At 45.5% G+C, this 12522-nt stretch overlaps 1 protein-coding gene across 1 annotated transcript in view; it reads right to left on the reverse strand.

Annotated features, from left to right (window-relative positions):
* Positions 1–2389: 2389 nt before the first annotated feature.
* Positions 2390–12522, reverse strand: part of LOC101723860 (cas scaffolding protein family member 4-like) — a 66225-nt gene continuing 56092 nt past the window's right edge. The window contains exons 3-5 of the mRNA XM_087188620.1: positions 10143–11453; positions 8976–9053; positions 2390–5421 (exon numbers count right to left, since the gene is read on the reverse strand). Coding sequence (XP_087044746.1) covers positions 4765–5421; positions 8976–9053; positions 10143–11453 — 2046 coding nt within the window. The 3' untranslated portion in view covers positions 2390–4764. The remainder of the gene's footprint in view (positions 5422–8975; positions 9054–10142; positions 11454–12522) is intronic.

The raw sequence follows: 12522 nt of genomic DNA on the forward strand, positions 1-12522 counted from the left end.
GGTGTGCACAGTCCTATATTCCAAGCAGGGGCATCTGCCTTTGGTTTGCCTTTTTCCAACAAGACCCTTCTTCTTGAACCATTGATAAACTGAGCTCTAAGTAACCATATATGTTTTACTCTTTACCCATAGTTCCTCCTGGCTAGCACAAGAAAATTTAAAGATAAGCACATTGCACATTCTGTTTCCATGGAAATAACCACAACATTTTCTCCTAATTTCCTAAAGCTCCTTTACTTTATCTTTTCTGTAACATTCTTACTGGTGTCAAAATATTTGGGAATAGCTGAGTGAAGTGGCACATTCCTATAATCCCAGCATTCAAGAGACCGAGGCACAAGGATTACCTTGAGTTCAAGGCCAGCCTAAACCACATAGCATGATCCTGTCTCAAAAAAAAAAAAAAAATGTTGGCCTGTAACATTAACACATGACTATCAGCTGAGTGTCTGTCTCCCCAGTGCCTCACCTCTTCCTGTTTTAGAGCTGTTTGGCCCTCTGTTTTTGTTATTCCTCTTGGTAAATTGGTTGGTTGGTTGGTTGGTTGGTTGGTTGGTTGGTTGTAGCTGTTTTGCCTTCTCTCTTAGTGTCCTTATTGGGTCTAAAAATTCAAGTCTTTTTGGATGAACTCTGATTCCACATTTCTAGCTCACATCCTGTTCAACTAAAATTTCCATCAGCAGTTCAGACATAAAAACGAGTAAATTAGGCGAATGCAAAAGGAATAAATATTTATAAAAGAACTCAATAGGTTCAAAAATCTTTTTTGGTAACAAAAAGTCTTAAGGACGTGTTCTGTAAAGTAAGGAGTAGGTATTCATTAGGTAACCTGGGTCATTTCTAAATAAGTTGGATTGCTGAAACAATTATTAAGCATGAGGTTAAAGTTTAAATAATTTCAGTGTCATGTTTTTATGTGGAATAAAGAATCAACATATTGGGGCCTGTTGATGAGCATGAAAAACATGTCTAGAAACAAGGAAACGGTGTTAGTGTACAGAATACTGGTGCATAATTACCAAGGATTCCTATTCTCACCCATACAGGGATTAAAACTAGAAAGAACACTGGGAGAGGAGGCTCTTTGAAGGAGGCTGTTGACTAAGACATGTTTTTGTTGACTAAGAAAGTGGTTTTGTGGAGGATGAATTTCGCAAGAAAATTTGTATGTGGGATCAAGTTAACTAAAATTAGAAGTGCTTTTACTTCTTAGTTTTTTTTGTTTTTGTTTTTGTTTTTGTTTTTTTTGCGGTACTGGGGATCAAACTCAGGACCTTGGCGTTTGCAAGGCTAAATCTTCAGCCCTTTAGTTGTATTTTTAATTGAGCACTAATACTGAAGGTGTCCTGGGGTCACCCGAACTGCACCCTGCATGGGCAGGCAGTTTCCTGGGAGGCTGATCGGCCCTCCCTGGGGACTCTCAGAGGCTTGGCTTTCCCTTGTCAACAGCTGGCCTGGAAAACAAAGACTCTGTGATAATTTCTGTCCTTCATGCCTGGGAAATCTTTTGTCATTTTGGAGTAATGACCTGAGATCTTATTTTTAATTGTTATTCGATATTTTTAAAAGCCTCCCAAAATCAAATTCTAAAATTAAATCTTAGCCAAGCATAGTCTGTAATCCCAGCACTCAGGAGACTGAGTCAGGAGAATTAATGTGAATTTGAGGCCAGCCTGGGCTACCTAGTAAGCCTGGGCTACATAGTGAGTTTGAGGACAGCCTGAACTACGTAGTGAGACCCTGTCTCAATATAAATGAAGGAGTAAATAAATAAATAAAACATTTTTATCCTGAGCTAACCTTGGGGTTTCCAGAGAGCCAGTCCTTGGAAGTCCAAGAGACATTTTAGATTTATTTTCATTTATTGAACTATATGGAAAGGGTTTGGGATGTGGCTTAGCGGCACTGCATCTGCCTCACAGGCGCAAGGTCCTGAGTTCAATACCTGGTACCAAAAAACCCAAAAAAAACTATATGAAAAGTATTAACAAATAAGAAATGGTGCATAACCTTTGAGTTATATTTATATGAATATATTGTTAATATACATTCCAAAAAACTGTATGAAATTTCTAAGATCCGTTGTGACTCAGAATACTGTTGTTGGGCATAATTCCCATTCTTAAGTTAAAATTATGATATTTGCAGAGATCACAATTCTCATCAGATCTTTAACCAGGGCTATTTTAGATCTTGCCACCCACTGTAAAGCTGCTTGACCCTGGTGTCTCCCAGGAGAGTAGTTTGAGCAGCGGCAGTGTCTTCCAGGAGGCTCGGATGGAAGGGAGAACTCCAGCCAGTACAGCTCCCAGTAGCTGAGGGCGGAGTGAAGGTCACCTACCAAGTTTGTGAAAAACAGGACTCAATTACATGAAACTGCATGAAATGATGAAGTGAAATCATGATTTTAATCGCTTTTTAGTTAAAACAGTGCTGATTCTTTTTATGTTTTATTGATAAAATATGCTTTTTAAACAAAATTGAAACATTTACATTTACTTTTTCTCCCTATATTTCCCCAATTTAGAAACTCTTCCTGAGCACATTTAAGTCAATAAGAATCTGTTCTTTTCATAGTGAGACACAACTGGAGACACTGGCTTTGCCTGGAACGTCATCTGTGAGCATTTGTGTGCAATGCTGACTCCCTAGTTTGGCTTCCACCCTTGAGGCTTGTGAAAAGCTACTCTGAGATTTCTTCTCAAATTTTCCACCAAAACAAATTTTCAGTCTGTGATTCTTCTGGTGTACTTCTGTAAACAATCAGGAGTTTTGGAGCCAAGCTGGTCCTACTGTGATTATCTTTGGTAGAAATGGAGATGATTACAGACAGAAAGCTCAGAGGAATACTGTGGGCCCCCTCTCATCAGATCCTGGCCCTGTCATTGCTTCTGAGTTCCTGACCCACCCACAGGGTGCATAAGATTCCTATTGTCTGACTATGACTCTAACAAGAAAAACAGATGACTCAAAGTGAATGCTGAGGCTGAGTCTGACACCTGAAAAGTGAGCAGCACAGCAAGGTCACTGGGACACCCAGTGCTACAACCAGAGACTGAGACTGCAGACCAGGCTGAGGAGGTGAGGACTCCACATGACAGGCAGCTTTTCCCAAGGCCACTGGAGCAAGGCTCTCTTATCATCGTGAGACACACACCCTCCTTGTCTGTCCTGGCTTAAGCCTGCTTTCTCCTGGGATAATGCTGTAGTTTCATCTCATGACCAGCAGCTTCTGTGGATAACCTGATGGAGCACTTAGTCTGTCCCCTCAAACCACATCTTTCCAAGTCCTAATCTCTTAATCCTCAAGTCTTAATCCTCATTTACCTTAGTGGGGGCTCTGGTAGCATTCCTGACACAGCTGTTTGTTCACCATGGCACTAGTTGTTTCCTTCAGAATCAGCTCTCTCTGCTGTGATCTAAGCATTGCCAGGAGGCGAAGTGATAGAACTGTCCCTACCAACCATCAGAGAGGCATCTGCATCTACTGACAGCTTTTGAAACACAGGTATTGCAGAGGCTTAGTGGCAGAAATTAACAGTTTATTTGGCTAAGACAGGTAGACTCCTCACCTGGCTCTTCATTCAATTTTAGCTGCTTTGTTCATGGGGACCCTGGCTAAGTAGCAGACTCCACACTCTTGGCATTGCCCTGCTGATCCTAGTACAAGTCTTTCCAGACACCTGGATTTTTGATGGACCCTCCAGGTGATTCTGCTGTGTCAGGCAGGGTGTCTCCTGCATAACGGCTTTTGGAAACCACTAGACTATGGTCTTGAAGGCCCCTTTGAGCTCTCCAGGCCCACCATCCTTGTTCAGTGGCTGCATCCCCAGCACAGGGAACTCACCAGCTAGAGCTGCTCGCCACACTTAGCACATCCTTGGGCCCTCACTCCACATGCAGATGTCCCTGCTGAGCATCCTGCCAGCACCCTGCTTCCCCTGAGCAGTGTCTGCTTCCCAGCAGAGATGGCGTTCTCCCAGGAAGACCACAGTAAGACCTAGCAGGAAGAGAACAGGCCTGCTGTTGATTCAGGGTCACCTTGCTCCAAACCCTGCTGGTTCCATAGGAGTCTCTGCCCATCCATTGCTGGTGACAGTCATAACCTTCCCCTTTAGGAAATCCTTCCTGGCATAATGTGAGGCTTCCATGCCTGCAAATATGGAAAAGGTCATAGCAGATGCAAGAAACACTCTGAAGGATAAGGAAAGGTGAGCAAATGGGGAGATTTCAAAGTTTTGTTAAAGTCCAGGTTTCCAGCCCCACCTGAGAATTCTCAAGTCCTTCAGGGAAGGCTTCACCAGCCTAGTGCTCCCAGAGTACCTGTGATGGGCAGTAGATTTGAGCATTGCATCAGAGGTTAGGAAAGATGAGCAGAGCCTACTGAAGTTGTCGTATTTGGAAGTAGAGGATCTGAGTTGGAGCCCTGGGTCCTGAGCACCTTCCTGTTGCAGAGGAAGTTGGGACCTAGTAGTCCATATGGTCCTTCCAGGGCCCAAGCAGAGGTGGAGTCCAGGACTCTGTACCCCTCCAAGAATGTGGCCAGGTGCTGGGGCTCAGAGCCCAAGACTCAGGGCTGCATTCAGTGCTAGGTTTCACCAAGAATCCTGTGGGGTTTTGTGTCTAAGCTTTGAGGGTTTGATATTTATATTTGAATTCTGCATAGGTTATCCTTTAACAAGAACCTCTGTAGATGGTTTTGCAGGTTGTATTTCAAATCTAATTCCCAGACCTGGGTAAGGTTTAAGAAGGCTGGGAACTGAGTCAAGAATAGCTGATGATTAGGGGCCGGGGATTTAGCTCAGTGGTTTCACCACCTGCTTTGCAAGCACAAGGACCCAAGTTCGATCCCCAGTACCAAAAAAACAAAAAAAATAGCTGATGAGGCTGGAAAAGTAGAGGTGGTGGGAAAGAGACCAGAGCAGCAGGAAGAATGATGTCCACCCTGGGTTTACTGTTTGGCATATCCAAAACCAGAGTGGCTGCTGGACATCTGAGGTTGATCCCTGAATACCACTGGCAGAGGATGTGGAAACTGGCTGAGTCAATGGAAACGCCTTCAAGAATTCTAAAAAGGGCCCTGAATAGAATCATTTCCAGGAGAAAGCAGCTGTTGTTCAGGCTAGGACAACCACTAAGGAAGGCAGAAACGGCAGGTCTGTCCAACTGGCGAAGTGCAAAGAGGACATTTCGAAAGAAGGAAATGTAAACATCGTCCAAAGCTGTCAACATGAAGAGTGTTAGAACACTGTGCACAGTGTGTACAAAGGGGTGTGCAGTAGGAAAGTCCCCAGTGTCCTCCACAGAAAGGACGTGGGGACAGAGCACCACTGTGAGCTGAAATAGAGTGCTTGGAATGAAAGATTTGGAGGGTCCCATCTGTTGTTTGTGTTTAATTGTGCTGTGAAATGAAACTTCCTCCTAATAAAGAAAAAGAAGAATTTAGACATCCAATGGAAGAAGGGAGTAGGGGGAAAGATATTCTATTAGCCAACATTTCCTTGTGTTGTGAGCGTTCCCACACCCCCACTACTGCACAGGACCTGCCTGGACACTTGGCACAGAACCGGGCCCAGGGAGGAAGGGGTTGGGGAGGGTGAGCAGTACCAGCACCTCTCAGCTGTGAGGCCAAAACACAAAACTTGAATCTGAGTGGCTCGGCACCTTGCTCAGCTGTCTCTGTTTCATTTTGCTCTTCACAATGCTGCAGATGAAACCCCAGACCCCACACGTGCTAGACTACCTCTGAGCTGCACCTCCAGCCCTTCACATGCTGACTCTGCAGCTTGGGAAAATGAGTGTGGTCTTCAGGGCCTGGGATGGTGTGGATCTTAAATGCCGTCAAAGGCCACTGTGCTGAAAGCTCGGTGCCCAAGCTATGGCATTACCAGAAGTAGTGGGGCCCAGGGGCCAAAGCAGGGCCCTGGCAAGGAATACCAAGACCCAGCCCCTCCTCCCTCTGCTTCCCAGCCACCGTGAGTAAGCTTTGCTCTACCACGACACACAGAGTCACCACAGGCCCTAAGCCAGGGAAGATGACCCTTTTAGAGACAAGTGCCCAAACTGCAACCCCCAACCCACCCATTTATTGCAAAGTACCAACACTGCAGTGAAACAGGAATACTGAGGTTTTCGTTTAGAGAAAACAACTTATGCATTAGCATCTTTTGTCTTAAAAGAAAAACAAATAACACGTGTGCCATAGGTTCACCTCTACTGCCCTAAGCTGTGGGACAAAGTGACCATGTACTGCAAGCTCTTAGACGTGAGCCAGAATAAGCCTTTTCCTCCGTTTAAGTTGTTTATCTCAAGTACTTTCCACAGCACTGGAAAGCTGACTAACAGTCTCACAAAGAGAACCACTGTCTTAGTCACCTTCCATTGCTGGACTCAATACAAAAGCCCTAGGCCCTAGGAAGGAAGGAAGGAAGAAAGGAAGGAAAGAAACTTGATGACGAGATTTTAAAGATTTACTCATAGAATTGATTTTAAACTGGGCATGGTGGTCCATGCCTATAATCCTAGCACTCAGAAGGTTGAGGCAGGAGGATTGCCATAAGTTTGAGGCCAGCCTGGGCTACATAGTGAGTTCAAGGCCAGCCTGAGCTACATAGCGAGACCCTGTCTCAAAGGAAAAAAAAAAAGAAGAAGAAGAAGAAGAAAGAAAAAAGAAAAAAAGAATAGATTCTAAAACACTTAAAAATTCTTTCTACTTCCAGTAGAAGAGGTACGTCTGAACTCCAGAAGCTTGTAGAATAAATCAAATAGGCTGACCTACTGGTATCTGCCTTAATACGAAAATGCCTATTTGCTAATATGATTTCATCAAAATTTTACTTTCAGGAAATTTACTTTCTGGGAAATAGAATCAACATCTCCCTGCAAAGCCAATATCTAGCACCTAACTCAGTGGTGAGCACTCCAGGTAAAAATCTTGAGCCCCTTTGTTATTTTACTTATTTACTTTTGCAGGACTGAGGGCTTGAACCCAGGGCCCATCCACCACCGAGCTACATCCCCAGCCATTTTTAATGTTTTGTCTCTTTACACTTTGAGACAGGGTCTTGCTGTGACACTGAGTTGTCCAGGCTGGACTCCAACTTGCAATCCTCCTGCCTCAGCCTCCCTGAAGCTGGGATTACAGGTGTGCAGCACCACAAGAAGCTTCTCTTTTCATTTCATAGGTGAGGAAACTGAAGTGCAGGGCGGAGGCTGCCAGGGACATTCAGTTAGCAAAAATGAAAGGTCCAGAGCTCACAGTTAAAGGGCTAAGCCTGAACCCATTCTCCCAACCACACTCTCATTACCTGTGACAGCGCTCACAGAGGGGACATGCAGAGTGGTTTTTCAGAAAGGGGCTGTGTCCCCAGTGGCTGCTGGGTTTGGAGGGGACAAGGACAGAGGACTTAATGCACTGGACAGGTCTACTCATTATTAGAATTTCATGTTTAGCCCAGCCACTCAGGAGGCTGATACAGGAGGATTGCAAATCCAAGTCCAATCTGGGCAACTTAGTAAGACTCTTTCTCCAAATAAATAACTGAATAAATAAATAAATAAGGGCCAGGGCTATAAGTTGTAGAGTGTTTGCCTAACATATGTGAGATCCTCAGTCCTCAGTACTGCAAAAAAATAATCATATTTGGGAAATGAAAACAGTGACTAGTTTTTAGCACAAAGTGAAGAACAGTTTGGGGTGTCAGTTATGATGTCTCTTTGGGGGTCTGGAGGCTAAGAAGAGTGAGGTGCAGGTTAGAAGCAGGGAGATGCAAGGAGCCAGAGGTTAATTGGCAGCATCTTAACTTGTAAATACCAGCTAGAGGTGGATGAAAACTGCACCGTGACCCTGAGCCTGGGTCCGGGGATGTGTGGAGCTATGACCCCGAGCAGTTGGTGGATGGAGGCTTGAGACCCCAAACACCACACCCTGGTACAGGGAACTGTCTCCGGGGCCAAAGACACCCGGTCTCCTACCACGGACGCACTGCTGGCTACAGTAGGGGCCCTGTACCAGCTGCAGTAGCATCACCCAAGAACTGATCAAAGATGCAGATTCCTAGGTTCGCCAAGTCCCACTGTACCAGAAACTTGCAGTGAGGCTCAGCCTTCGGAGTTTTAGTAAGGCGATTGCCATGCACTGTCAAGTTTGAGAACCACAGGTCTAAAGCTTTTCTTCCCACAGAGGTAAACAGCATGACCCAGCGGTGTGGAAAGCCCAAAGCTTAGTGTCTGGGGTTTGGGGGTCAGGAGGCCTGGGTTCTTGCCTTAGCTTGCCTTGGAGAAGGCACATGACCCTCTCTGAGTTATGGGACCTCTCTGTCCTTCGCTCTCCCACCCCACATGGCCCGAAGTCCAGGTTGTCAAACTGGTTCACTGTTAGCCAAGCATCACTAACTCCAAGATAACTTTCACAACCATTGCAAACTATACCCCTTCTTGCCTGTCTCTTAACATCTGCTGTTCACACTTGGTCTTTAAATGGGCTTGTTATTTACTTTAATTAATTTAGAGAAAACTTTCAAAATGGATAAATAGAAGACTACTATCCTTTGCCACATAGAGGTGACAACCAGTAAAAATAAGCACAGCGATAACATCTTTCATTAAAATTAAAAAAGTAGGTCAAGTGTCAAAGAGGTGTTGAAGATACACAAACCCCAAACCCAGATGTCTTTGTTGTTGCCATTGTAACCAGAAGCATGAACAGAAAATGTCATGGGGACGAGATAGCTCTGTAGGGCCACAGTGGCAGCACCCCCAGTAACCCTACAGGGCAACCAGACCCTTTCCCTGGTGGTCAAAGGTTCACACTGGGCACACTGGACTCCCCAGAGTTCCTTCTACTGCTAAAAAGGAAATAACAAGCCACCCCGTGTGAGTCATGCTGTCATAGTGAATTTTCCATAGCTGAGGAGACAACTCTAGGGACAAAAACCACCTCAACTGGAAGTTGGAGAGTGAGTGTGATGGCTTACCACTGGTCCTACGTTTTTGTTTTCATCTGACTTTCGTTCTAAGATGGACTTTTCTTTCTCTTCTAGGCCAGGTAACATCTGTAAAATAAAATCCCTATAAATTACCGGCTTGAATGGTTTTTACATTACGATATGACTGTTGAAGTTCACTTTAAAACTTATGCATCTCTCCTGATATTTTTGTCCATGGATCTGCCTAATGATATCTTTTTTTCAACCAAAAGAGACTCGGGCAGCCCAAGGGCTGAATTTGGCAGCCCAAGGGCTGAATTTCGCCTACCAACATGGCCTATTATAACGACGCGTATAGTTTAACAAATTATACCTATATATAATGAAAATTAAAAACATTCATATTTTTAGGATGTGTCAGAGCCCTCATGTCACCAGGTATTTTAGCAGGGCCCCAAGGCCAGGGCTGAACGTGTCAAACTGTCTCCATGACCCAGTCCCTGAGTTGCCTGCTAGGCCCTTGAAGCTGGTAGTCCCTGGACTCAAGTATGTTTCTGTAAGGTCTAGAGACAGCCAGCAAAGTATTTCCAAGCATGACTGCAGGCCGGGGACTGGTCAGGCCATGAGCAATCTGGAAGAAAGTGCATGTTCCTTTTCTGTTTCTAGGAAACATGCTGATGATGACTAAGTTTACAACTTTCAAAAATACAAGGAAACTTGGAAGTAAGATTTTAAAAGCCACTCAACAAATGGATCTACTTTTTTTGAGACAGGATTTCTATTGTTCAGACTGGCCTTGAACTTGAGATTCTCCTGCTGCAGCTCCTTGAATGCCAGAATTACAGCCATGCGCCACCTACCCTGGCTTCAGTGAACGGATTTCTAGGTGATTTTTTAAATCCTTGCTAATTCCAGCATCAGTAGTAAACCTGAGCCCCAAATATTTCTCGAGGAAATCGAAATTTGCATGTGTTCCATCTGCCTTAATATTAAAATAATTATCTGACTTACTAATTAGGATTTTATCTAGGAGTTTACTTTCATAAAGATGATTGATTGATGATTGATTGATTGATTGACTGGGAAAAGGAACCAATTTCTCTGGGTTTCCCCAGAGCCAACACACTACTGATGAAGGTTCTCAGCATCTCTCTTAGTGATGACCACGCTGGCTAACAGTGAACCCTGTCACATCACTTCGGACTCTGAACTCACCTGTTCACAGACAGCTGTCCTGTTTTTCTCTGCTAGTTTAGGGGAGTGTTCATTTCCCCACTGTTTATTAGAAGGAGTGTTCTTTTGGTAGGATTCCGTTTCTCTTTGAGGAAGCTGGACACATTTCGCACATTTGAATTCTGCATTTGGGGGCAACTGTACTGTATCTTCTTTTTCACAGTTCTGCTTAAAAAGGAGCCTCCCGTTAGCGATGACAATGGAGACAAACCTCTTGACATCTTCAGGAACCGTCTGTGCAACCATGACAAGCCTCTCAAGGTCATCCATGCTGTTTTGGACTTTGTCCACCAAAAGAACGTCGAGAGACCACTTGCAGCTGTCCAGGCATTCCTTTGCTTCCAGCAGGCTCTGGTAGGAGTTGGAGATTGTCTGTAGCTGATCCTGAATTCTGGCCTGAAGGTGACTGTTACTGAGGTTGCAGGTGATCCCACGAACTCCCTGGGCAAAATCCAGGAATTGTCTCAGTGACCCTGCTATGTGGTCTTCGGCCCTGTGGATTGCGTGGATGTGGACCTCCAGGGAGTCTCGGAGCCTCCAGTTCCTACTCACAAACAGCAGCAGGCCAGCTGCAGAGCTGACCACCTTGTGCTGCAGGGCCATTGCCATGTCTTTGGCTGAGTCCACATCCAGACAGAGCTCCTTGGCTGACTCTGAGGAGGAGGAGCTGAAGGAGGAGTCAGTGGATGTAGAGGAGCATGAAGAAAGAACACTGGCTCTGCTGTCGGAGCTGGAAAGAGACAATCTGTCCAGCTCAGGAGACAGAGTGGTTGTGTATCTTGAGAATGGGCAGGAATTGAGGCCCGTGGAATTCTCTGGAGCCTCCTTGGCTTTTTGAAACTCTTTCTCAGCCTGAGATGCACTTGAGCTTGCTTTAGGGATGTCGTAAATATTAGGCTTGGTGTTCTGCTGCTCCACTCGGGGAATCAGAAAGCTTGAAGGCACCTTGTAGCTGATGCCTGCATCTGAAGGGACTGTGTTATTGGGTGCTGGGAAGGAAGAGGAAGGGATTTCAGGAAGGCTGAGCTTTTTCTGCCTGGGCACATTGTCACACAGCTGCGGATGGAGGACCCAGTCTCTGCTGCCCTGGGGACTGAGGGCAGTGGCTGCCGAACTGGGGACAGCATTTGGCTTTGACTCTTCTGTGAAGCCGGTTGGAGATGCATTTCTGACAGTGGCCTTTGCCAGAGGCACTGGCGTGTCATAAATCCATCCTGATTTCTGAGGGGTCGGTAATGTCTTGTAACCACCTCTTCTGAAGTCCAGCGCTGGTGTCGGGGGAATGCTCTGGCCCTGTGGAAGAACCACACAAAGTTGCCCCAGGGTAGCAGCGATAAAAAGGTTTGAACTGAGCCTGGCGGGACCCACTTGTAATCTCGCCCTCCGGGAGCTTGAGACAGGAGGAACACAAGCTCAAACCCAGGTTGGGCCACTGTCTCAAAATTTAAAAAATAAAATAAAATAAAAGCTGGAGAGAGGGGCTGGGCATGTAGCTCAGTGTGAAGGCCTGGATTCAAGCCCCGGTACAACAAGGGAAAAAGAGCATTTGAATGATTCATTAAAGTCTGGTCTCCCCTGCTCAAGTTCCTTCCGTGGCTCCCCAGTGCCTTCATCAGCCAAGGCTCCTGCCAGTCTATCTCCGCATACTTTTGAGCCTCCTTTCTCTTCACTTCCACCATCCCACCCTTGCCATGCTTGCAGTGTCTACCCAGCTGTTTAGAACCACCCTCCCCAGGCTCAGAATTCCACTTTTTTTTTTTTTTTGCCAGAAATGGCCCCTTTCTCCTAACTGCTCTTCCAATCCCTTCTTTTCCATCTAACAAACTCCTATACATCCCTCATGACACTGAAGTGCTGCCTCTTTTGTCAGGTTTCCCCCAGTAATCTTAGGCATAAGTGTGTCCGTGGCACATGTGATAGAATCTAATGATGAATGTGGATTGTACAGATTGCAAGTGAAGTCTACATCCAAGTCAAAGGATACGTTAACACAGTGCATCTCTGAGGTGCCCCCAGCAGGAAGCAATCACCTGGCACTTGCTGAGCTCTTGCTCGGTGTCAGGCCCTGTTCTGGGTGCTTTGCAGGGAATATCCCACCTCATACTCCCCAAGCCTCTGAGATAAGAAACCGAAGCACAGAGAAGTTCAAAGACTTATCACACCACATGCCCAATCCCGTGCATAAACACCAGTGCGGTTAGGAATTTTGCCTCAAGGCCGAGACTCTGTGGAGTGCAATTTGCATTCTGAGTTTTGATTGAGTGCTATGGTTCGGACCTGAAATGTCTCTGAAAGCTTCATGTGTTGAGACCTTGGTCTCTAGCTTGTGATGCTGTTAGGAGGTGGTAGAGTCATTAAGAGG

The sequence above is a fragment of the Heterocephalus glaber genome, unplaced genomic scaffold, assembly GCF_053883595.1.
Source record: "Heterocephalus glaber isolate CG9 unplaced genomic scaffold, H.glaber_assembly_v1.0 deba00001532, whole genome shotgun sequence".
NCBI lineage: Eukaryota > Metazoa > Chordata > Mammalia > Rodentia > Bathyergidae > Heterocephalus > Heterocephalus glaber.